The sequence below is a fragment of the Dunckerocampus dactyliophorus genome, chromosome 3 (genome assembly GCF_027744805.1).
Source record: "Dunckerocampus dactyliophorus isolate RoL2022-P2 chromosome 3, RoL_Ddac_1.1, whole genome shotgun sequence".
NCBI lineage: Eukaryota > Metazoa > Chordata > Actinopteri > Syngnathiformes > Syngnathidae > Dunckerocampus > Dunckerocampus dactyliophorus.
In genome coordinates, this window is record NC_072821.1 from 2,528,453 (window position 1) to 2,556,280 (window position 27,828).

General features: G+C 42.2%; 1 protein-coding gene across 2 annotated transcripts in view; it reads right to left on the bottom strand.

The window, feature by feature from the left end:
- LOC129178096 (transcription initiation factor TFIID subunit 4-like) overlaps positions 1 to 27,828 on the bottom strand; it is a 115,626-nt gene that overhangs the window by 28,510 nt on the left and 59,288 nt on the right. For both annotated transcript variants that reach the window (XM_054769878.1, XM_054769879.1), the window contains one exon: positions 4,547 to 4,669. In XM_054769878.1, coding sequence (XP_054625853.1) covers positions 4,547 to 4,669 — 123 coding nt within the window. The remainder of the gene's footprint in view (positions 1 to 4,546; positions 4,670 to 27,828) is intronic.

Genomic DNA, 27,828 nt, shown 5'->3' on the forward strand with positions numbered 1-27,828 from the left:
GAAATACTGTAATGAACGCTATGCACTTGATTGAAATACTCCTAAATCTATGAACACAATTATTGATGAATTATGTGCAATTATCTTTATAACCATGCTGAAATGAATTGTGATTTTTTTGTAATTTTATTTGAATTATTTTTCATTTGTTTTTGTTTTAGATGGTTCTAACATGTAAGAATGCACAGCAGAAAATGAGACACGTACAGCTGCAGCAGATACACTCCATTTCATTTAAAAACTGCACTTCTGAGTTGAAACAAATGTTGGTAATTACAGTAAAATACACGTTTAAAAAAGGCATGCCAATTTCTTTTTTGTATCGGAAAAATATCAAACCGTGACACTGAAGTATTGAATGGAACCAAACCGGGAATTCGCTGTATTGTTGCAAATACATCCAAATACTGTAAAAGACTGTTTTTTTATATTTAGGACAAAAGGTTGTTAACTTTCCATCCACTCCACGTCATCCCTCCATCTCCCTCAAGGTGGTTTGCCCTTCACTTTTATGCCGGACTTCAAAAGCCAGTGAGTGCTGATTAGAGGTTTTGGCTGCAGGATGAGAGTGGAGGGGGGGGACTACTGAGCTGGAGGAAGGTCCGCGGTACGGACCCCCGACTGCGACCCACCGCTGGGGCCGCAGCCGGACCTCCTCCAGCGGGCTGGTCAGCGTACCTTGCCATTGGCTCCTTGGAGCTAATCCTCCCTGCGGAGCCTATGTAAGGCCCCCTTTGTTCCATCCTGCAGACCAGATCAGGCTGCAGACACTCCAGTCTTGACTGGCTATCAGTTTCACAGCCCGTGGCGGTCCCCACCCAGCCAGCAAGCCAACGTCAAATTAAAAGTAAGCAAGGACCAGGAATGAAACCTGAATTTGGTCACAGTGTGAACACGGCGGAGGGGTGAGGAAATGAACCGACGGTAGGGATGGAATACTGCAGAACTGGATCTCAACAAGGCCATTATCCGCTTCCTAATTTGAGCTCTGGCACAGCACTGAAGGGCTGCCTTTGTCTGGGATTAATGCGGAAAGCTCAGGATTGCGATGTCAGAGGGAAATAATCAGCGTGGGCCCTTCATAACGTTGGCTGCCTGCGCTCCTGGCCACGGCCCCCCGGCTCATTTCTGTGGAGATGAAATCTATGACAAGCCCCTCAGTGAAGCTGAGAGCAGGCAACAGTCCAGTAACACCCACAGGCCTCCAGGCATCCTGTGACCCCCTTAGAAAAGTCACATTCACTTTGCTCTGGAGAAAGGAAAGAGAACGCCGCCGGCTCTTCCAGCCCATGTGAAATGAAGAAATGTGAGGAGGTGAAAACGAAGTGAAAATAAGTTAAGATTCCATCCCAGCACCGCCGCCCCCTCCTCCTCTGCAAGCACTCCAGAGGAGGGGTACGCCGTGATTATGCCTCTAATTAAACATGAACAGGACGTTTTAAAAAACACAAGTCCACAACAATGTATATTCATGTGTATGTTGTATAACTACATTTGGGAAAGCAGCTTTTTATTTTTTGGACTGCAACAGAAGGTCGCAGGCTAATGCCCATCAGGGTAAAACATTCTGAAAGAGGTTGGCACTGCACCCAAGGACCAGAAGTAATGCTTTTATTTTATTATTTATGCTTTTTTACCGGCCACATTACTATGCTCCTCGGCTGCAACCGCCGCTCAGCCCAGGACGCAACGATGCAACTCGATAAGCAGGTTATTTAAATGACCAATTTCACATTCAAAATTTGGCCTTGTTTGAGATTAATCATGTTTGCTGCGAGAATATGTGCAATTTCAATCTTCCCTCCTCCGCCGCCTGGAGGGGGAAATGCGACTTTGTTGTGAAGCAGGGGCCGCCGCGCATGACTTCATGTATGACCCAATGCGGAAGGAATATGACACTCGCGTCGTCGCTTTTCTAACCTCAAATAGGGGACGGTTCCTTTATAGTGCGATTAACAATGGCCGCATGAAAGCTTGGATATCAAAATACATCTATGAGTACAATAGCTATCAGAGTATAACACTCATTTTTTGTACAGTATAGCCTTCAGTCACTCACAGCAGGGATGGTTTTCCAAAGCAATTTCACCAGAACCCATAGGGGGCGCCACAAATGTAGTCATGTGGACAGACACTTAAAGCAGTGGTCTCAGACGTGAACCTCAAGGATCAATAGGCTGATCAGGAGAGCGAGCTCTGTCCTGGACGGTCCTCTGGACTCCGTGGAGGAAGTGGGGGAGAGAAGGATGTTGGCTAAGCTGACATCCATCATGGACAACACCTCTCACCCGCTACATGACACTGTTGTTTCCCTGGGCAGCTCCTTCAGCAGCAGACTGTTACACCCACGGTGTAAGAAGGAGAGGTTCCGCAGGTCCTTCATACCGACCGCTGTCAGGCTCTACAACACCTGCACCACCTGAACCATGTTGTAGTCACTATGCATTCTTTACACTGTACTCTTTACTTGCGTATCTTGCTTGCTTGCTGCTGTAACAAGTAAATTTCCCCGCTGTGGGATAAATAAAGTTCATACATACATACATACATACATACATACATACAAACCTGCACGAAATACCCCAGCACTTAATGAGCGGCGTCGTCGTGGATCAAAGATTTTTTTGGAGGTGCACATCTATGGAGTTATATTTGTGCCCTACTTTGAGGTAGCAAAGGCAGACTTTAAGCCCTAGTGTACTTCCGGCCGGGTTTCGGGGACTGGGCTCCTTGCTGGGGCTTGCAGGTTGCTGCCTGGATAGCGGCGAGGCGTACGTTCAGCGGACAAAATGCGTGCCTGTTGGTTGTTCTCCAGGAGGTGAGGGCACCGATATGATCATACATGTTTTTCAAAATGTTCTCGCGATTGACCGGCAAAGTCCCAAAGATCGACTAGTAGCTCAAGATCGGCAGGTTGCCGACCCCTGACTTAAAACGATAGTTTGGATTGTTTTACATGAAGTTGTATGACATCCCCATCAGCTGTGTCGTACGTCAACAGTGGCTACCCCCCCCCCGGTCCACCAAGAAGATCCGAGCGTCTTCATCACATACACAAGAATGCACAGGCGACAGTCCGCAGGGAGACAAATATAACGCAGAGCAATTTGTGAGGTCAGATTTTTTCGAGGAAGCATTTTTCTGATGCAAATGTATCACTCTTTTCTTACTCTTTTGAATGCATATTGTTTTGAGATGCCAAACTCTTTACTTAAATGACTCAGGCAACTAAGCGGAACTGCACCGGACCAGGTGGGAGGGTAAGTCACTTATGTACTACACTGCTGATGGGGGTGTCCTACAACATCATGTCAAAAAAATCCCAATTATCCCTTTAAGTGGTGTTTACACTTGCATGCATTTTGCAGATGGCATGTCTGAAAAGGTTGAAGACTAGCTTATGCACGGTTTACGCACGTGGCACGCAATTTATGACTAAAAATGGCGTGTATTGGCACACAATGCCACCTTCCCGCATGACTTATTTACACCTAAATCAAGTAATGTTTACGTCTAGAGTATAAAATCATTTGCAGGACGCGCTTTGCTCCCGCATGGGTATTCCATTGTCACCACCCCTTCCCGCATTCGTGAAGTGGTTGTGGCATTATTTGGTCCCACATGACGCTACACAACAGCAGGCATCGCGCCTAGCTTAATTAATTCCTGCTACTTGCAAGGGACCTACAAAAATGTTGAACTCCAGAGATAAAGCTCTCACTTCAGGAAAGTAAGGTATGTCTATATTTTCTGGCAGCTGCAGAAAGAGAATGCGGAAACAGCAGGAGGGAGGCATAAACTAGAAAAAAAGAAGGCTCGGACAATATGAGAGAGGGAATTGCTGACTCAAAGACATTAACAGAAAATCACAAGGAAGATCCAAGACGCTTTTAGTTTGGCACGACATTGGCATGCAAAGTTGCGCACCACTGCAGGGAGAAAATACATGCCAGTGTAGGCTAGACTTTAGTCAGTCAGGTCACTGACTGATGTGGATGTGTGAATGTTGAAAGACAACTTTTGTTGTCTTATTATTTTAAATATTAAGACTTGTTCGCACTACAGGCACTTACAGTCAATGATACATTTCACAGCACTTAGAAAGCATCCTTTCAGATTGCTCTGAGGTCATCGCTATACTGCCTGCATCCCCTTGAGACATATTAGCATTGGTATCTAGGGATTGCTATCAAGTACAAATCTGTGTTATGGTCTACAATTAATTTCTGACTTACTACACTGCACTATGCACTTACATGGGATTTAGGGCAGGGCTACTCAACCGCATTTTCTAGAAAAGCAAAGGAACAGTGTCCAGACTTCTACCTACAGGAGTGATTGTCCTATCCGCAAACACACTGTAGATGGGATATTTAACAGAAGAGACAATAGTCAAAGATCATCTATGTATGAGGTGCATTGCTGCTGATTTAAATTTGTATTTTTTTTTTCTTTCGTGGATTTATTTATTTTTTTTTTACCATAATAGACTTGTGGGCCAGTTGAATAGGGCTCGTTTAGAGTTTAAAACGAGAGAAATTCTTACCTCGGTCCCTGATGGAGTGGCCCCCGGCGAGTCCACCTTGCGTTTTTTGCGGGGTCCAATAGCCGCGAGCGCGGTGAGGTTAGCATCTCGCTGCCTCATCTGGGCCAGTTCCTGCTGTTGCATCTGGTAAGAGACACGAGCACACAATGTCAAGGCCATGACGCAAAATGAGCATTTGGTGACTGAATTTAAAGGTGCCCTATTATGAAAAATAATATACAAATGTGCATTTTTTAGCCAAGTTCTAACAGTACTGTTTGTTTATTTGCACCAAACGTGAGACAAAAACTCTCCCTCACTTGTTTGCTCCACTTTTGAGAAAAAAGGCACTCAAATGCTCGCTTTTGAACTGGCAGCTTTTCATAACGTCATGAAGGAAAAAACCTTCTTCCGCATGGACGAGATACCGTCTCTTACCTGTCCGAGCTGGATGAGCCTGCCCCTGTGTATACGCCCACCACTTTTGGGAGGGCAGCTTTAGGGGGAAAAAGGCTTCACTACACATCTTAAAATAAAACTCTGCCAACTAGCCGTCAGTCACCTACAGACGCAGCAAACCTAGCGTCATGTTGCTGTTATAATGTGAATGTAATGCGAGCGAGCACTGCAGCTCACATAGCTATGCTAGTGTTGCTAACGTTTATGTCCTCCTGTCCCACTCCTTAATGTTACATTGTTGTATGCGGTATGTGGCATCTACTGTAATCCCCCACCTATTGCAGTTAATTGGTTCCAGACCCAACCGTGATAAGTGAATTTCCATAAAGAAGGTTTCCTTATTTATAAATGGAATAGTTTCATAGTTAGAGCATAGAAAACCTGTTTACGACTTTTTAAATATAATAATATAACATTATTAGAGCCCTCTAGACATGAAATAACACCCCTTTATTCACCTTTACACTTGTATTACCCAATATGGTAGACATAATAAAAGAAAATAAGACATTAAAGACATAAATAAGACTCATACTCGGGTGTTGCTGTAAATGTGTTCCGGTGACATCGGGGGTTCATAGTTGAGTTTTAGCCTGGCGTGGGTTACGGCCACAACAGTAGCCCGTGTTACAGATTATTGTGCCAGTTGTGAGATAATTCAAACCTGCAATAAAAGCTTGTAGTTCCAGCGATCAAGTCTGGTGCTTGTGTGTTTCACCGAAATTACAGTAACACCTAGTGACCGGTGTAGAATACTACATATCATCCCAGCGTCTTTGAATTGCGTCTTCTGAATGCCTTATAATTGTATTTTAGTTCATTTAGCCATTTTTATAGTTGAAAATGCTTAATTTAGGGCAAAAAAAAGTAAAATTTACATAAATAACATGTACATGCAAAATATGCAAAACCATGATTATTTATTCATTACTATATTTTTGAAAAACAGCGATAGATTGCAGCTGTGAAATTCTAAGCGGGAATTGGTGAGGGATTACTGAGTAATTACTGTGACTCAGTAATCCCTCGTTTATCACAGTTAATTGGTTCCAGAACCAACCGTGATAGGAGAATTTCCACGTAGAAGAATTACTTATTTATAAGTGCTGTGACAGCATGGAAAACCTGTTCACAACCTTCTAAATACATTCTTTAACATTATTACAGCTCTCTAGACATGAGATAACACCATTAAAGTCATCCTTACATTCGTATTACCCAATATAGTGACATAATAATAGAAAATATGACATCGTAGACACAAATAAGACATAACATAGACGTTAGCATTGACAGCGTACTTCCTGCAGTGGCTATTGTCTGAGCAATGTCACGTTTCTGACACCAAGTGACCAGTGCAAAATACTGTTTGTGGTTAAGGAGAGACTCACGATGCACAACTGCTTTATTAACAAGCACGGAACACATATGCAGTGAAAATTCATTCACACAGGAGATGCTGTCAGCCACAACTCACGGCCGTCACGCGCACTCTCCACCAAAGATAAAGCTAAACATCCTGAACTCTATGGTGGTGTCACACACGTCACTTCCCAGGCCCCGCTCCTTAAAGGTGCACACAAGTCACAGATATTACACGCCTTATATTTGGATTTTCGGTCATTTTGCCATTTTTATGCTTGAAAACACTTAATTTAGGCCACAATGTTTGGACCACTCTGTAGCGAGGGACGATTGCATTTATAAAATGCGGATAAAGTGCACAAAGGCGTTTATTTGATGTCGGAGGCGTAGGCGTGGACGAACACAGCTCAGTAGCATTTTCAGGAGGGCTAAATTCCAGCATCAAGGCTAACACACTTCCAATACACTATTGTGGGGCCTCTGAGGCTCAATAATTATACGGGAAATCCACCAGGGTACAGTACAACACCAAACAGCTGACTGCACTTCAAGATGCAATGCCATGAAATGACATGCTAACAGCTACACGCTCAAAGGAAGTTTGCTAAGTCAACACACTACCTGTAGTTACCCGTACGCCACTGAGGGACAAACCAGATTTGTTCATTCGTCGTTGATTTTCAGTGCTAAAATCACATAAAACATAAAAGCAGCACGTGAAAAAGACGTGAAAAGAACTGGAAAGATTCTAAATCACAACAAAATGAGGGGCCTGTTTTCGGCCATGAACAAGACATTGTGTGTGTCATTCGTGCGCGTGTGCAAAGAGGCGGGTCCGGTCACACGGTCCCGTTGTGGGTGCATTTAGGGGAGGTTGCGGGGGAAGGCAGTGCCCAAAGTAATGTCACGTCTAGCCGCGGGCCTGCGGAGCGAGCCCAGCGTGGCTAGAAGCTGCCCTTTCTATTGGATGGATGTGTGACGGCCCGGGGCAGTGGCAGAGGGGGTGTGTGGCAGGCACACACGTGCCTCTTGTATCAAACTTGGCCACAGCAGCGGGGATGCGTACCCACCAGCCTGCCTGCCTGCCTGCCCGCTGGGGGGAGGCAAACAGGGACAATCAATGTGCGCTTTCATGTCTCTCGTGTTCTTTTATGTTATCTCCCAGCATGTGTTGTCAGATGGGTGTTTGTGTGTGTCGTCTGATCAGGGAGGGGGGAATTTACTTTCAGATGGGGTGGGGGGGCGTGTAAAAGGTTGCTTTGGTGTACAAAGTCGGATCTAAAATGTGCATGCAGTTGCCTCTGATATTTTTCTCCTGAAAGCCCGCTGGCGAGGCATGGCCTTTAGGGTGTTGCCACTTCACATTTAGCACGGCGGAACTGTTGGGAGATTCAAACACACTGACAACACAAAGTAAGGGGGGGTGGAATAATAGCAATGGTACAGAGCGGATGAAAATCGGGGGGAAAAATCAGTTTGGAGTTCAAGCGGATAAAAATATGGTACAAAAAAAGGCATATTGACCGCAGTGGCACTCAGTAGTGTGAAGATCTCCACCAGCCTTCAACCTTCAAAGACACCCTGCATAATAGGGCGCACACTTAAATACGCATTGCATTATTTATACGTTTACATGTTCTTTGTGGGCTCATGTCCTAGCCCTTCACAAGTAATGTGGAAATTGGTTAAGTAGGCTATGTTTTGGGAGAAACTTTTAACTGGTACGAGCGTTGGGGGTTAGGGTTAGGGTCACGGGCAGGGATAAAGCTTAGATTTTGGGTTAGGGTTAAGATTAGGGTTCAGATAGGGCTAGAATTTGAGTGAAAGTTATTAATAGTGGTTGACCTAGTGCTAAAATAATATTCAGAATAATTAGGGACGCTCCGATCAGCGTTTTATGCTGACGATTCCGATCATCCATGAGTGTAATTGGTTGATATCCATCCCATGGATAAACTATAAATGTTTCTATTTGTTTATGATGAGTGGCTAGCGCTGCCGTATAAAGGGGAAAAGTCAGGACGAGTCAGACTGTCAGGGAGCTCAAAATATAGGTGATTACTAATAAAATTACTAATTAATAAACCCCCCATGTAGCCCAGAATTCCTGGTTGCACCACTGGTGCTGTCAGGTGACGTCAGAGCAAAGGACACTGAGGAGGCTCCTTTCCATCATAGACAACCAGCATCATCCAATGCAGAGCATCATTACTATCACTGATTACTATCAGCAGATTACTATCACTGTCCTACTCCACTGACAAGACTGAGCAGATCTTTCCTCCCCCCACGCTATGTGGCTTTTCAACACAACAGAGGGGGAGCGATAAAAACTGCAATAGTACGAGCCACAGGTGATCGGCTTTTGAGATCGGCGTTGAGGGGCATTTACCGGCATATGTCGATCACGCGTGTGGTGGTGGTGGTCATCTACAGTGTGGTGGTCATCTACAGTGTGGTGGTGATGGTCATCTACAGTGTGGTGGTCATCTACAGTGTGGTGCTGATCATCTACAGCAGGGGTCGGGAACCTTTTTGGCTAAGAGAGCCATAAAAGCCACATATTTTAAGATGTATTTCCGGGAGAGCCACATAATATTTTTTAACATTGAATACAACTAAATGTGGGCATTTTTAAGCAAGACCTCTAAAGTCTCTAAAGTTATTCTTTTTATTAACATTGTTGTACTGAAGCTATCCAATAATAAATAAAATACTTCTTACCATTAATGCGACTTCTGGTGCTGCGTGGTTTTGCACCGTACTCCGTATCTTTTTCTTTTTAACCTCTTCTTCGTCAAAAGGGTCGGCTCTACAGAATTAGCTACTTCTTGACATCTCAATGATGCGCGTAGGCTACCGCATTATCCAGTCATAATCAAATTTTGGTGTCTGACCCGGAAAATATCGGAAGGACAGCTGGCACTGGCCACCCCGCATTGAGGTAGAAAATGGATGGATGGACTAAAACGCATAAGAAAGTTTTATATTTTGAGCATTATTTTTAACACTGGGATTTCTGTAATGTACTTTAAAGGTGAGCGAACAAAAAAAATAAAATACATTTTTATCGTGTTAAGACATGTTTGAGAGCCAGATGCAGTCATCAAAAGAGCCACATCTGGCTCCCGAGCCATAGGTTCCCTACCCCTGATCTACAGTGTGGTGGTGGTGGTCATCTACTGTGTGGTGGTGATCATCTACAGTGTGGTGGTGGTGGTCATCTACTGTGTGGTGGTGATCATCTACAGTGTGGTGGTGGTGGTCATCTACAGTGTGGTGGTGGTCATCTACAGTGTGGTGGTCATCTACAGTGTGGTGGTGGTCATCTAAATATAAAGTATAAAGTTTGTCTAAGTGTAAGATCCATCCATTTTCTATGCCGCTTATCCTCACTAGAGTCGTGGGGGTATGCTGTCCCAGCTGACTTTGGGCGAGAGGTGTGGTACACCCTAGACTGGTTGCCAGCCAATGGCAGGGCACATATAGACAAACAATCATCCACACTCACATTCATAACTTTGCATAATTTAGACTCTCCAATTAACCTAACATGCATATTTTTGGAATGTGGGATGCCCAAACAGAGATTTGAACTCAGATCTTCTGACTGTGTGGCCAACATTCTAACCACTAGGCCCCACTTATTTAGAATTGGTTAGAAATAAAATCATATATAATTCTGTACTAGCATATGCAAAAACGACAAGTAAAACAAGTGAAGCTTGAAGCAGGCATCGCGTCTGTCTGCTTGGCAAAAACAGCGTCCACATTATCAATGCTAAGCATATTACCTTCTGCCCCAAACGACACACAAATCTCTGCAGGCCTGACCTTAAAGAATCCCCCAGTACAAGTGAGTTGGGTGAGGCAGTCGACCAGAGAGAGAGTGGTCTATCTTACTTATGGCACCAGGATGCCGGCATCCCAGCCTGGCAGTTGGCACCAGGCATGTGCTCCCAGCGCCCACAGCAACTGCCTGCACTTTCAGATTTATGACTGTATGATAAATGAAGACCTCGTTTTTGCCATCTGCAACCCTCCAGTCTCCTGCGTTTCCCGTCACTGGCGCGGAGACGAGATTTCTGATTTGGATCTGGTGCCGCCGTGCCCAGTCTACCTTTCCTTGGACATTGATGCCAGTCAGGGTCGGGAACATTGTTTTCTCAGACTTATGATTGGAATATTATTTAATTGGAATGTTCACGTAAAAGTGCATCGATCTGTGACTCATCTGTGGTTGCTATGACATCATTCTGTTGCCGTTCCGACTGTTTTCATGACGGAAAGATCGAGGACAGCTTTCAATTTACACTAAAATCCTGAAAGTTTAAAGGTTGTACTATGTTTTACTAACTGTCCTTTTTAGATGGCCCCAGAAATATTACCAGATGGCTTTAATTATTGTAGTATTTGTAGGATTAATATGCACGATGTAAATGTTTATTTTTGATTTGATTTATTATCATAATTATAATACAACTATCCATCCATCCATTTTCTATATCGCTTCATCCTCATTAGGGTCGCGGGGGCATGCTGGAGCCTATCCCAGCTGACTTCGGGCGACAGGCGGGGTACACCCTGGACTGGTCGATAATACAACTAAATTACAAAAATGACATTATTAATTTAATATTATCTGAATAATCATTTTTAAAAATGATGTTCAGCTGAAGACATTTTCCTGAACTGAATCACTTTTTTTTTTTTTTTTTATTTTCCTGGTATTGTATAAAATAATTAAATAACAAAAACAAAAACAAAACAAAAAACTTTTTCCAATTTTTTTTTATTTTGTATTTCTGCCTGAAACACAAATAAAATAAATTGTTCCCTCTTTTTTTTGGAGCTAAAAAAAACAAATAAGGAGATACCCGTTTTTATTGGACAGCCATTCTACTGTTTATGGAATCATAAGTGTGCAATTTCTGGTGGCTTTTTCCTCATCTTTTTAAAATAATCGAATAACATTTTTATTTGGACGCACATTTGATACCCTAAATGGAGGGACTGAGAAATGAGGGAGTGGAAACACGTGATTTCTTACAGCCAATCGTAAAATAAAAAAAAATTAAAAACTGCTGAAAAATAATAGTTGGGATCATACGTAGAATTGTCAATAAAAAATCTATTGAAAATCCTTAAAGTTTGATCTCTGTGCTGCATGTTGTAGGCAGATTCCCTTGCATGTTGGACACTAGCAAACAATGCAGCCACAGATAACAAAAACAGCAAAGGCCACACACACAGAGATTCATTCCGAGTGGAAGAAGGAGCCGGCTGCCAGGATGCATACATTTGCCAAGTTCGATTAAAAAAAAAAAAAAAAAAAAAAAAACTACGCTTGCTTCCAAAGTGGCTTATAAATACCAGTGATTCCAGTCTGCCTGTGTGCCCTTTTGAAGCAGAGGGACTGGGACTTGTAAAGTCAAATTATTAGCAAAGGTCAGCAGATGTAGAACATTTTAAAAAATCAATCTACAGCTTGGAATGAGGTTTTAGTCAAGAGCCGCGTGTCCGTTTGCTTTCTGGTGTTCCATTTGTATTCAGTGCACACAATTAGCGTGCACTGGGATCTGACCATTTGAAAAACTTCAGTACAAAGGTTTTGCATAAGTAGAAATGGTCAAATGCATACGTCAAGCTCTGTATTCTTAAAGCGTAATAGATCCTGGGGCAAAATATTAGCTTACTGGCAACCTGCTTGTTGGACTTGCTGGTTTGTTATGTTAACAGGTATGTTGGTAAGCTGTCATTTTTGGAAAATTAAAATGGGGAAAAAGTTATAACATTACGGGAATAAAATGAAAATATTATGGGAATAAAGTCATTACATTACTCGGAGCAAATGTATGAATTGATTATTTAATAAGAAAGCTGAAATATTTTAGAAAAACAACAAAATGGGTAAAAAAGAGCAGAGTGAAGTTGTTACTAATAATATGCTTTTTCACAAAGTTGAGATGCAGGCTTTTTAAAAATATATCTAACTTCTTAGCATACCTCCATGTGTTGGTTTAGAAAATATCCAAGTGGCCCTTGCATCCTTTCTTTTTTCATGATGTTGCCCTCACTGGAAAAAGTTTGGACACCCGTGACCTATGCCGACATAACACATGCATCCACACTACAGTAGCTATCTTTGTTGTCAGCTAATGACAGCGATTTGGCTAACTTAGCTACTAACATCAGCCACTGGAACAACAACATGAATGTCGATTGTCAGTGCTTTGGCGTGTGTGTGTCTCCGTGCCAGCAGCCGTGAGTGACAGCCACGAATGCCAGTTATTTTACTTGGGTCGAACGGAAATTTATGTCAATTTTTATGCGGTTTACTCTGCAATTGTGAAAAATATAGACTTCCTTTGTACAATCTGTTCTTTTAAACCACTATTGCCATGCTGGCCGGCGGTGGTGTTCATATATTTTTTGGTTTCCAAAAATGTAATCTGAGGCGAGTTGCATACAGTCCCTTTAAGGGTTAGTAAACACGTCTGTCAAGAGCTAAAACAATAGATTTCTTTGAACAACACAAGCACAGTCGTCTCTCTTATGATGCAAAAATGTCTAAAATGCAGCAAGAACCTTCAAGCGGTCTGTTTTGCTCGGAGGAAGAGGAGGAGGAGGAACAGCAACAGAAGCCACTGATGGCCAAACCTGCCATCCTCCATCTTTGGCTGTTTTTAACAAAAGGCTTTTCATTCCCCTCAACCCTCCCCCTTCACTCCCTCCTCTTCCTCCCCCCTCCCTCACTGGCCTGAGGGGACGCTCGCAGCCGCCCAGACGCTTACAGACAGATGTCCTTGGTGGAGCACAACATGCTCTGCTTGACGTCACAAGCAGCTCCGGGGCTGTGAAGGAAGCTGAAAGGCTTCGTGGCCTGCAAAGACCGCACTATAAAGGCCGGACCCTGCATGACGGCCCCTACGCAGCAGGGAGCTTCTCGGTATATTGACATAACATATGCCACCGTTGGTGAATGCCTTTCCCCAGAGAGTCTTGCTGATGATTTTAAACAAGCCTCCTGCAAACTATTCATCGTGGCCTCTAACCTTATGCACCGCTGTAAGGATACCCGGGGTCGTGCTCCTACACCGTATATACCTACACCTCTCTTCATATTTCTTATATAAAGGCAAGCCAAACACCTAAAATAAGAATACCCAGCATAAGAGAATGCCTGGAAGGACGCTGCTGGCACCGAACCAACTCCAAAAGTTCACATGTAGAGGAAAACAATATCACTTGAGCAGATATGTATGTACAGTGGAACACGCTTATGTCGACAATCTGTCTGTTTCGAACAACTCATCAAGTCCTGGCCCGTCGTGTTGTTATTATTACTACAAGGTGTCCGCTTCAGTCGACATTAACATACACGGTCGACCACTTTTGTTTACAGAAAATGTGAGACCCTTTTCTATGAACAACGAGGCCGTTCATGCCCACGTGTGGTAGTATTGTTTACCAGCTACATGCACCGATCCACATTTTTTCCCACTTCTGATAGAATCCCGATACCCAAAATAATATATTTTCGGATACCAGTATTTTTCGGATACCAGAGCTCTGTTTGCTTTAATATTCTTAAATAGGGATGTCCAATAATATCGGCCCACTGATAATACCGGCCCAATATTAGCATAAAAAGGTGATATTGGTAGACATCGGTATCAGAGTTTTTCCCTAATAATGAAAACCGATATTTAAAAAATGCTGTATCGATGGACATTTTAATGTTCACATGGCCAGGATGACACCACAGTTTGTTCACATACAATGCCAGCCCACCTCCTTTGCGCTTTTTCCGCAGGCTTTTTTGTTCCTGGCCGCTCTGACTGCAGCCAGCAGCCCATTCTAAAAATATAATTTAACAAGAAAACAAAAAACAACAGCAAACACGGAAAAATCAGCAGTCATTTTACAAGAAAAAAGTCTGAATATTAAGAAAAAATGTTGTAATTTTGCGACAATAAGGTTGGAATATTATGTGGAAAAATAACGTCATTTCAGCAGCATAAAGTTGAAATATTAAAGAAAATGTTTGTATTTTTTTAAAGTCGCAATATTTTGAGAAACAAAACAAAATAAAGTTGTAATTTTTTGGAAAATTAGGTTGGGGAAAACGTTACAATATGGGAATAAAGTCATAATATTATGAAAAGAAAATTTGCGAAGATTATTTAAGAAGAAAGTTGACAAATGATAAACGGAATCAGCAAAAAATGGGGGATATACAGCAAAGACCAAAGTTCATACCAATAATATGCTTTTTTTTAACCTATATCACAAAGCTCAGATGCAGTTTTTTTCTTGAACTATACATAACCTTTTAGCATACCTACAGGTGTTGATTTACAAAATGGCCTTAGCCTAAATTAAGCATTTTCAATCATAAAATTGTTCTAAATGAACTAAAATACAAAAACACAATTTAAGGCATTACAAGACGTTGATGAACTGTCTACATTGGCCACTATGCCAGACGGTCGCCAAAGGCTATTATTATTTTAGTTATTTATCTCACAACAGGCACAACAATAATATAATAATAATAGTCATCATCATCAGCATCATCAAAATAACACAGACTGTAGCTAAAACTGAACTCTGAATCCCTGACGTCACTTCCTGTCCACAAGTCCGGAAGACATTTATTGAAATAAAAACGAGTATGAGTGTTGGGTATGTCTTAAATGAATTCTTTTCTCTAATTATACAGTACATACTACATTGGGTAATGTGTAAAGGTGACTAAAGGGGTGTTATTTCTTGTCTAGAGGGCTCTAACCATGGTAAAAAAAAATTGTGTTTAGAAAGTTATACATTTTCTATGTTCTAACTGTAAAAATATTCCATTTATTAATACTGAATCGTACTTTGCGGAAATTCATTTTTCGCAGTCGGGTCCGGAACCAATTAACCGCGATAAATGAGGGACTACTGTACACATAATTTATATACTGTACATAATAAATGAATTGCGCCGGTATCTGAACCTGATACCGATACTGGATCAGGTCGGCCCCATAGTTCAAGTCACAAAGTTTGATCACAGCCCACAGGGGGCGCCACAAATGTCACTCAACAGTCGTGTACAAAAAAATCAGAACACTATGGGGCCAAGATTCCTTCCCTGTTAGCGTGTTTCTCCATCACTAAACACGTATGCGTCGACATATTTGCGATGGGCCCATCTCATTCACCTGACACCCACATGGCCGACTTTTACGTGAACATCTGCGAGCTGCGTCTCCGGGGCTTCCTTCCTTCCATGTGAAGTGCCCGGCAGTTATACGCAGCAACCAATCAGATTTCACTTTTCCCATCTGCACTCCGACACCACCTAAGAGTTGAGATTTGACCTGCTACTGTACATACGCACGTCTTGGTTTGAAAACATGGATACGAGGCTCCCTTTGTCTTTCTACGAACACAGAAAATACAGCATACATTGCGCTGTGTTTTGTCATATTCATGCCAAAATTGTAAATGAATTAATGAGAGTGCATGTGCATGATGTTCTGCTGGGAGCTGTCACTGTCTAAAGGCCCTCAGGCTAAGTGGTGCTACATTGGGTTTAATGTTCAATATACATTATCCAGTATGCAGTCACTCAGGCCTGCAACACAACATAGCATGATTATTCCAAGTGAGATGATTCTTCCTAAGGAGACTGATGTGGAAGGAGCGTGGTCCGAAACCTGCTCCATGTTAACTCTTTCTATCACAGCCATTTTTCAAAATTCAACCCCTTCAGTCGTGGCCATTTTAGACGATTTTGACTAGGCACACAGAATATTGTCTTCTCCGGCTACATGAACTTGGAACCTACCAAAAGAAAGTTTAGACCCCCGTCTTTCATCAGAAAATAAGAGTTTGTTTCTGCCTTTTTCCGTTCTTTTGTAATCAGCAGTACAACGTAGGTAAGTTTCAGGCAAATATCGGTTCCCGACTAGAAAAGGGAGAGAAACAGCTTTTTGTGAAAAGATTTCAAGCATAACTTTCACTTTGACACAAATATTTTTGGCTTTTGTGTCAACTCAAATATCTAAACAACTACACCACAACATAAACAACACAAAAAGGGGGTTGTTTTACATCCAAATAACTATTTATTTACAAATATAACACCGTGAGCTATTTACAATTTTCACATTTGTGTGCACGTGTGTGCACGTGTGTGCGCGTGTGCATGTGTTGAAATTTCTCTACGATGCGTAACTTCTGCATGCTACATTCCTCCACGCGCTCTCACTTCCTCTTTCCTGTCAAGTGTGATTCTTCCGTTCACGTGATCCCTGCCAAGCTCTGAACAAACGCACTTCTGCCACCTTGTGGCCGTTTTTATGGCTTAAACTTTCTCTGAGGTGAGATGCATTTGTGGAGTGTTGCATCATCACCTCTTTTTGCCTCTCGCGGAAAAAAACGTAAAAGACGTATTAATATGTCGTTGGGATCGGGTGTTCGGGTTTATACAAACGTATAACTACGTCTTTGGTATTGAATGAGTTAATAGTAAGACTGAAGTTTATGCATTTGTTTTAAAAAAAAGTAACATTTTTAAGATATTTTAGACATTTTAAGGCCTTTCTTTATTTGATTTTAGACTTTTTAAAACATTTTAAGACCTGAAAAATCACTCTTCATTTCACAAATATCTGTAAAATGTCCTTAAATAACTAACAATAAAGCAGTCAAAGTAGAAAAGGATTACAAAAGACGGCAAAAACCATCAAACACTAGCCCCAAACATCAACTTCCTTTAATTGTCCCCTGAGTGCGCGTCTCTTATTTTACCTATGCAGATACATTCTAAATAGATGCACAGGGCTCCTAGTCTTGGCTCATAGAGCTCCGTTTTGTCTGAAGCCGAGTACGTCAGAAGTGTTTCCAGGACGAAGGAGCAATTATTCCTAGCCCTCAGCGGTCCCCGGAGCGTAGGTCATTATGTGGGTGTCGCTATCATGACCCGGCGGTGGCTCTTCATCTTCTTATTTGCAAGAAAGGGATAAAAAAAAAAAATGCAGCAGAGACTTGACGTACAAAGTGAGGATTGTTTTTATCCATGCTGACTACGTTCACAATCAGATTTTCTGCCAAGGAACACATTAAGTGTGGGACAAGAAATGGCACTGCCTCGCCATGTAGGCACGCATCTACTCCTTTTTCACGTTAAGAAAAAATTGAAGGATGCAGGGGCCACGCTCACACCAATCCAATGTACAGTGATTCACAAATGTGATACAAACGAGAAAACAGACATCTATCAAAAACATGTTTTAAACGTAATGTTTACTTATTTGGCAAATAAATGGAAACACTAAAAAGTCATTTTTCACAAATAATAACCAAAACAAAACCAGCTTGACATGCTTTTTCTTTTCAGGAAGTCAAGTAAATAACTATAATCTCTAGAGATGTCCGATAATATCGGCGCACCAAGATTATCGGTCCAATATTGGCATAAAGATGTAATATCGGTATTGTTTTTTTCCCCTATAATGAAAGCTGCCTCATGTAGTAAATACTCTACACCAGGAGATGGCGGACATCTGTAACTTCCAATCTGAGCAATATTTGTGGGCATTTCTATGCAAATGTTAGGAGACTTTGAGCCCTGTGTGCCTGCGGCTGCCTCCTCAAAGAAATTAGACCTCACAATACGCTCGGCGTTATATTTGTCTCCCACCGTATCCCTGCACACTGCCGCCTGTGCATTCACGTGTATATGATGAAGACGCTCTTCTTCCGCGACGGAGCGCTGCGGCCATCTTGTTTAACTATGTATTCCACAGCAGAAGACGATGCGAGCGTCTTCATCACATACACATCAACGCACAGGCAACAGTGCGCCGGGATACGCCGAGCCGAGCGTTTTGTGAGGTCTGATTTTTTTCAGGAGGCATTTTTGTGACGCAAATGTATTACTCTTTTGAGCGCATAGTGTTCTGAGGAACAAAACTCTTTACTTACTGGGTTTAAAGTCTTTAATTGTATCATTTGAAAATGCCAAAAAAAAGGAGGGTGTAAACGGCCCCTTGGCCGCACTTTGGAACCCTCTACCGTAAACAAATACAGTCCAGCTGGAGTCATACTTTACATTAATGCCGAGGAGAAGCCAGAGCTTGAAAACACAAAAGCTAAGCAGTTTTATGTTTTGCATTTTGTTCCTTTACTGCAACTAAAATGAACCGAGGTGAGTATGGCGTAACGTTACAGTCCTAGTACTAACATTTGCGAAGGAGGTAGGAGCTAAGCAGATTCCGGCAGTACAGAGCGACAGAGTGAGATCATTAAAAATATCGCTTATCCAAGGAAAATGTCCGACTTTAAATGTTCCTTCACATTGTCTCGTTGCCTGCTTCGTCAAGCAGTCTGCTCTCAGCTCGTCTCTTCTTCGGATTCTTTTTTTTTTTTAATGTTCAGATTCAACGCTCGCCCCACCCCCTCTCTTTTCTATTGATCACGCCTAATTTGCATCCAGGAAAGATGAAAACTCAGATATTCACACTCACAGAAAGAACGATCTGGATGATTTATTCATTTCTAAATCAAAAAAAGGGAAGGTAGATGAGAAGGGGAATCTTCATAGGCGGCGGCGGGCGAAGACTAAGCAGGCTCTGAGGCTGGGCTCCTCTTCCCCACGCTGGCCCCCCAGGCACATGGTGTGCAAGTCCTCCTAATTAACAAGGTGAATCATGTTGCCGCTCTCTAATTAGCCAACATGACAATCTAATGGAAACACGCAGGCCGAGCTGGCACACTTAGCATCACCAACCTCCCCCCACCCACTACTGTCCTTCCCCATATGGCCCCCACGGTGACGACACCTTGGGATTAAACAGAAAAAGAAAGCAAAGATGGTACAAGAGTTTGTAAGAGGTCAGAAGCGGTTTTTTTACGAGGTGAAGGTGAGGTGGCGCTATATTTTTTTTAATTTCGCCCCCTCCCTCTTTATAACGTCTTGCAGGGTCTGTCGGCTAATTGAAACGTGTCCTGCTTCCCATCGCAGGCACCTCGCCACCAGCGTCGCTCAGCACGGCCAATTCCCCTGTTGCTTCCAGTCCCAAGGAGTGCTGGGGCGCACAAAAGACAAAAGTGAACCTAACAGGCTCGTAGCAACAAGGAGACGAGTCGCTATCTCCCTCTGAGGCAAAAAGAAAAAAATCTCTTTTTTTTGTTGTTTTCCTTCTCATTACAGCACTTGGTAATGTAGAAAAACACACAAGAACACCAAAGGTACTTTTAAAGAACATGACTTGAGGTGATGAAAGAAAAGCTCAAGTTCAGACCAGCAACAACAAAGCAACAAATAAAAAAACAAAAATAGGCTGCGCTGCTCTTCAGTATAGCCGACACACCGCAATGATGTATCTATCTAAATAAGGTACGCACCTTGGTTTTAAGGTCAGTTTTGTTCATTTTGGATATGGAAAGAGAAACAAAGGCAAAATTGATAGTAGGTAACATACAGTGGTGTGACGTGTTTGCCCCCTTCCTGATTTCTTATATTTTTGCATGTTTGTCACACTTAAATGTTTCAGATCATCAAACAAATGTAAATATTAGTCAAGGACAACACAAATAAACACAAAATGCAGTTTTCAAATGAAACTTTTTATTATTAAGAGAGGAAAAAAAATCCAAACCTACATGGCCCTGTGTGAAAAAGGAAACTTAACAGAGTAATTGAGGTCTATCAGTGTGGAAAAGGTTATCAAGCCATTTCTAAAGCTCTGGGACTCCAACAAACCACAGTGAGAGCCATTATCCACAAATAGCAAAAACGTACAGTAGAACAGTGGTGAACCTTCCCAGGAGTGGCCGGCCAACCAAAATTACCCCAAGAGTGCAGCGACGACTCATCCAAGAGGCCACAAAAGACCCCACAACAACATCCAAATAACTGCAGGCCCCACTTGCCTCAGTTAAGGTCAGTGTTCATGACTCCACCATAAGAAAGACATGGGGCAAAAGATGAACTGCTGAACAAAAACAACATTAAGGCTTGTCTCAATTTTGCCAGAAAACATCTTGATGATCCCTAAGACCTTTTGGAAAATATTCTGGTCTGATGAGACAAAAGTTGAACTTCCCATCACATCTGGCGTAAAAGTAACGCCAAATTTCAGAAAAAGAACATCATACCAACAGTAAAATGTGGTGGTGGTAGTGTGATGGTCTGGGGCTGTTTTGCTGCTTCAGGACCTGGAAGACTTGCTGTGTAAATGGAACCATGAATTCTGCTGTCTACCAAAACATGCTGAAGAAGAATGTCCGGCCATCTGTTGGTGACCTCAAGCTGAAACCAGCTTGGGTTCTGCAGCAGGACAATGATCCAAAACACACCAGCAAGTCCACCTCTGAATGGCTGAAGAAGAAGATTTTGGAGTGGCCTAGTCAAAGTCCTGACCTGAATCCTATTGAGATGCTGTGGCATGACCTTAAAAAGGAAAAGCCTCCAATGTGGCTGAATGACAACAATTCTGCAAAGATGAATGGGCCGAAATTCCTCCACAGCGCTGAAAGAGACTCATTGCAAGTTATCACAAACGCCTGATTGCAGTTGTTGCTGCTAAGGGGGGCCCAACCACTTATTAGGATATTAGCAAGATTACTATTACAACAACACATCATCAGAGGGGTAAAACTAACCTGTCTCACGACAGTCTAAACCCAGCTCACGTTCCCTATTAGTGGGTGAACAATCCAACGCTTGGTGAATTCTGCTTCACAATGACAGGAAGCGCTGACATCAAAGGATCAAAAAAGCGACGTCGCTAAATAGGTTTTAGGTTTTTCACACAGGGCTTGTAGCTTGTAACTTTGGATTTTTTCTCACTTAATAATAAAAACTTTAATTTAAAAACTGCATTTTGTGTTCAGTTGTGCTGTCATTGACTAATATTTACATTTATTTGATGATCTGAAACATTTAAGTGTGACAAACATGCAAAAAAAAAGAAATCACGAAGGGGGAAAACACTTTTTCACACCACCGTATACAGTGAAACCTCGGTTACTGTATTTTTCAATTCAAATAACATCAGTTTGCGTACATTTCCCATTTAGTTGGGGTATCACAAGATCTCGGGAGATTAAAACATGACAAGAAAACGTGGGCACTAGGCCTGGGACGATAATAAATAAATGAATAATAAATGAAAATGAACTGGCTAATTTTGCCGGCCTCAATATATTGCCATGTGCACATCATCAGAGTCTGTTTTCCTTGTCTCCCGCCTCCAAACAGGCAGGAGGAGACTTCACTCTGTGCATTGCTTTCAGCATTCTTGGCACAACAGCGTGAACGGAGTGAGCCCATTTGTTAGTCATACAGTCTCTTTGTCTTGGTGGGTGGAGGCGGGGCTGCTAGCATAAACACAGAGTGCAGAGAGTGTAACGTAGTAGATATTAAATTAGCAGATTGTGATATATTGTCATAGATTTTTTCATTGTACTTTTCTTAAAAGTAATGTTAAAGTCGGCCCGCACGGTGGTCTAGTGGTTAGCACGTTGGCCAACACAGTAACAGCTTGGAGATCGGGAAGATTCTGGGTTCGATTCTCCCCTGGGCATTTCTGTGTGGAGTTTGCATGTTCTCCCCGTGTGCGCGTGGGTTTTCTCCGGGTACTCTGGCTTCCTCCCACATTCCAAAAACATGCAGGTGAGGTTAATTGGCGTCTCTAAATTGTCCATAGGTATGACTGTGAGTGTGAATGGTTGTTTGTCTATATGTGCCCTGTGATTGGCTGGCGACCAGTCCAGGGTGTACCCCACCTGTCGCCCGAAGTCAGCTGGGATAGGCTCCAGCATGCCCCCGCGACCCTAATGAGGAAGAAGCGGTATAGAAAATGGATGGATGGTAATGTTAAAGTCTCGTCCTGTTCTCGTAACCCCAATCTCGTTTATAGTCTCCCCTTGTGTCTGGTGACATCCATACCGTGTAGCATATAATACGGCACATATCTTGTTGTGTTATTAGCACGCTCCGTGATTCCAATTGTTTTTCCCCACTCATTTTCATCACACAACGTCCCTGTTAGCAGCCTTTTAGCGTGCTCTCAACTCGAAACCTGAACAGGAAGACACTGACGTCATCGATGCTTGACTTTCTAGTTCTTTGCGCCACAAGTCTGTGCCTTTCTTATTCATGTAGGCTGCAAAACAACCCACAATGGAGCCAAAGAAAGTTACAAGTGCCAGCATTTTTGACGAAAAAAGTGAGAAACACTATTGAATTCAAGCAATAATGGATAGAAAAACGCAAAGGTGTCATCCGTGTGGATCCCTCTTCTCCTCTCTTGCTGCTCGTCATCGCCGTCCTTGTCAACAATCAAGTTCAATCAAGATGCATCAGAGTCACGTTAAATGTTCATAAAAATGGGAATGGTTGGCATACGTCTTGGTTTCAGTCGGACCGTCTGGAAAAAATGAACAGTTCTAAACGAGGTTCCACTGTCATAGGTATAGAGTTTACAAGGTTGTCCCTACCGGTATTACAACATTGGTTCTGTTGCTGTTGTACAGTATACAGCGGAACCAGTTTAGGTCGACATACCTGGGATACCAGAGATATAAGGAGAATGTGTGATAAAAGGATTTTTGAACTGACGGCAATTTGTTGACAATGGTTTTCCTCCATTGGTATAAAATTTAAATGGGTGCATGCGGAAATGTGGATGAAAGACTGGCGCAGAAGTCAACGGAGAATTAAGAAAGGATATTTGGCCCCATGCCTGTGCCTTTCTTGTTGTCCCTCCAACTCTCCTTCCATTGTTTTTATCGTTTTTGACATAACCACAAATCGGCTTTTGCAAAAACATGCCAGCAATACTGATGAAGTTAACAATATTACAACACATGTTGACATAAACAGACCAATATTTCATAGAAATGACACCTTTGGGTCTCAAATATTATGTCGACAAAAGCGGTCGACCATGTGTGTTGATGTGGGCTTTAAGCAAGCACATTTTAGTAATAAAATGAACACGGTGGAGTGGGACTTGATGAGTTTGTCTACATAAACGGGTTCCACGGTACTTGTTAATAAAGTGGTCACAGAGAGCTACATTTTCTTGTTCACTTTCTCATGCACTCAGAATCATTACTGAAGTTAACAACATTTAAAAATAAGAGTTGTTAAACATGATTTTTCACAGTTTAGATAAATAAACCCAGGGTGTCCAAACCTTTCATATGTTTGATATTTTTTTTTATTTTGTAAAAAGGGTGAAATGTTTTTTTATATGCAGGTACACATATTTAATCCATTCAATCCCAGCCATTTTTCAAAAGTCTGATTTTTCAAGGCACACAGAATATTGTGTCCTATGGCTACAGAAACATGAAACCTACCAAAAGAACGATTAAGACTCCTGTCTTTCATCAGAAAAAATAGTTTGTTTGTAACCTTTTCCATTCTTTAGTAATCAGCAGTAGAACATAGGTAAGTTTCAGGAAAATGAGTTCTTAACAAAAAATGGGAGAAAAACAGCTTTTTGTGAAACGATACATTTCAAGCATAACTTTCGCTTTGACACAATTTTGAACACATATATATATATATACAGTATATATATATATATATATATATATAACTATACCAACAACACAAAAAAGGGTTGTTTTACATCCAAAGAATTTATTTACAAATATAACACCATTAACTATTTCCAGTTTTCACATTTGGAACTAAACTGTGTGTGTGCATGTGCGCGCGTGCACGTGTATGTGCGAATGTGTTAAAATTTCCCTACAATGCGTAAACATCTGCACGCTACATTCCACTCCACTACACTACTACTACACTACACTCCACTCCATGCTCTTCCACTTCCTCCTTGCTGTCGAGTGTGTTTCTACATGCAAAAGATCCATGCCGAACTCTTGTCAAATGCACTTCTGCTACCTTGTGGCCGTTTTTATGGCTTAAAACGGCATGAAAAGTCACTTCTTTTATTGTGCACTTGCGCAAAAAAACGTAAAAGACGTATAAATACGTCTTTGGGATCGGGCGTTCGGGTTTATATAAAGGTATAAACGCATCTTTGGTAATAAATGAGTTAAAGACAGAGTTTTGAGTTTTAATTAGTTGTAAGTGTCAGCATGTCATCTTTTTCTTATTTTTTATTTTATTGATTTATTTATTATTGCTGCACTGTAGACACTCCTGCATTAGAGCATCTACGGTAACTCTTTACATTTGTGACAATCAAGAATGTTAAAAAGTGCGCTAAAATAAAGACTTTTCAGGTTTCATAGCTTGTAAATTCTTGTTAACTTCTTTTTATACTTGCACGGCAGTTAAAAATGCTGCATGACACAATGCCTGTGGAGTTAAAGTACAGTATAAAGGTTTAATGATGCCGCCAGTTTGACACAGGAACAGATTACTTCTATTTCCTTTGTCTTATATGAGAAAAATAATAAACAGGAGCTGCCCAACGTGCCAGAATGCCCTGTGTTTGACCTTACAGCTGCACTGTACATGAATCCAGGGTCTCTGCGTATCCAGTGGAGCGGGCCTGCTGCTGTTCTATTCATATAAGGTGCAGTGTGCATCCATGAGGCCATGAAAATGAACTACTATGAACTGGGACACACAAAACAGCAGGAATTCTCTTTGAAAGTCAGCACAGAGAGAGAAGGGAGGCTGCAACATGGAGGAGGGTAGCAAGCGTTTGTGCTGCCTCAGGCCTGCCTTGAGGGAGCAAGAGCGCCTCTTTGGAGGGGAGCTGTTTGGAGGGCCAGAGGAGGAGCGCCTATGAACTCGCACATATAACCGGCTTAATAAAAAAAACTCATGCGTTGTCCTTTGACACACGAGGGAGCCTCCCATCTCTGAAGGAGCGAGGCTGTGGCCGACGAGGCCACTGGAGTGGGTGGATTTCAGTCCAGGATACCGGTGACCTGGTCGTTTGTGGAGGATGCCGGGCCAAATGAGAAACATGCATGTATGCACATTAAGGCGGGGACGGGGATGATTTAAATAACACGCACCGCTGTAATGCCGGCATCCGTTCTTACGCTTGCAACAAGGTTAAATATGCTAATATCAGGCAAATAACCCTCACCACAGTAATACCAGTTAGTCTAATTGGTGAACTCTAACACATAAACAGCAGGGGCAGTGCCAGCAATTTCAGTGAGAGCCACGCAAGGTCCAAAGCTGAGCGGGGAAAGAATTAACTCGGTGGAGGTTCGAGGCATTTCAAGCCTCGCTGATAATTCCAAGCGGACAAAAGGAATCTCTCCCTGCCTGAGGAAAGTAACACTTGAGGAAAACTATTCCGACAAAGGCCTCAGAGGGAGTGTTCCAGAATGACTCTGGAAAAAAAGAATACAGTAATCCCTCGTTCATCACTCGTTAACTGGTTGCAGACACGACCGTGAATTGTTTACGACCGGTTATCAACATTATTAGAAGCCCTCTCGACATGAAATAACACCATTGTAGTCACCTTTACATTGATATTACCCAATATAGGAAACCTAATAACAGGAAATAAGACATATTAGACATAAATAAGACATAACACAGACTCACACATTAGCACTGACAAGAGTTTTCTGGACAGAGCACTTCTGTCTCATCAATTTAACTGACACCTAGTGACCAGTGTAGAGTATTACATATCACGTCTTTCAACGAGTCCTCCGATGTCTTTTATTTCTATTTTCATTAATTTCGCCATTTTTGTGCTTGAAAATGCGAGGGATGCTCTGATCAGAGATTTATGCTGCCGATACCGATCATCCATGCGTGAGATCGGCCGACACCAATCCCTGTACAATTCCCTGTACGCTCAATTTATTTATGATGAGTGCTATTGGCCAGGGCCGCCATTAGACAGTTCCAAGGGCCCCTGGCAAAATAGGTAATATGTATTAAACAACAACACACAAATAGTGCTTGGGGTACAAGACATAGTATAATGACAACAATAGGCACTTGAAAAAGTTAGTTCTAGGGATGTCCCGATCTACATATTTTGGCTTCCGATCCGATCACATTTTTTTGTAGTCTTGCCAATCCGAATCCTTTTTCTTTTTTTAGTAAATAATACGCTTCTGTTACAAATGATTTTTTTTTTTAAACAAAATCACTTCAGCATAATAGTAGTCCTTGTATAAACTAGAGGTTAGCGCAGCACTTCCTGTGGCAGCAGGGGCGGAGCCACATATTTTTTTATTGGGGTTGGCCAAGGTGAGACCATTATTCACATAGTGGTGGCAATAAGTTGATACCCGAAATGTCGAGATAACCATTGACCATTGCTCTGAGACAGTTTTCTTTAACCGTGTATTGAGGAACATTGAGGGAACCAACCATGTAACCACAACGCAACGTTCAAAAAACGTCACAAAACCTTTCCCTGCAGCCAAAGGGCATCCAACAGATGCTCAAAACCAAACCAAAAAAAAAAAAACGTTTCTGCAACAAAAATGCTATATTTTCATAACGTTTTGGGAACCGAAAATGACTAGCTGGGATGTGGTACCGGGGCATGCTTTTATTCTGGTGGGGATGTCATACAACTTCATGTAAAAAATGCGAGCATCTTCATCAAGAATGGAGAGGCGACAGTGCGCAGGGAGACGGCGGGAGACAAATGTATTATTCTTTTGATGCATATCGCCAAACTCTTGACTTAAATGACCCAGCAACTAAGTGGAACTACGTTCCTCGTCAAGGACACCCGGCCAGAATTAGAGTAGCGGGACTGCTGATGTGGGTGTCATACAACTTTGTGTCAAAAAATCCGAACTATCCCTTTAAACCTACAGAAACACAAAACGCTGCATTCCCAGTAGGGCTTACTAAAGCCACTTTCAAACAGTCTACATTCCAGCATCAAGGCTGATACACTATTGTGGGACATCTGAGACTTATTTAAAAGTGGTGATAATACGATGTGGGCTGTGAGTTAAAATGCTCGAGAAGGTGTAATACTTGGTAATAAATTCGCTTAGTCAACATTCACAAGTGCTGAAAGTATGCATGTTGACCCCACTGTGGAACTGTGCATCAAAAAGGTTAATGCCACAAGCGCCTTGTGTGTTTCCAATGAACGTCCACACAAAATGTATCTGAGAGAAAAAACTGCTACTGCTCAGGATTGCTAAGGTATGCTGTTATGTATAACACCACTGCAATGTTCACACACCCTTATTAGGAATTTTTTCGACATCGAAAGTGGCATCAAGTTGTTGATATTCAAGTAAAGGTAGTAAAGGCGGAGTTGTGTAAAAAAATATGTCAATCGAGTGCTTGCGGTTATTTTCTCTTTCTTCCCTCGTCTCCTGTCCTCGCCACTCCTCCTCCTCCAGCTCACTCGTTTCCCATGTCCACATGCGCCTGCAGACGCGGCGGTGATGATGAATCTGTGGCCGCTGCGAAGTGTCTGGGTCCCTGACATGGTGATGTATCTCCACTGGCCTTCACACCCTTTCTCCCTCCGCCTCCT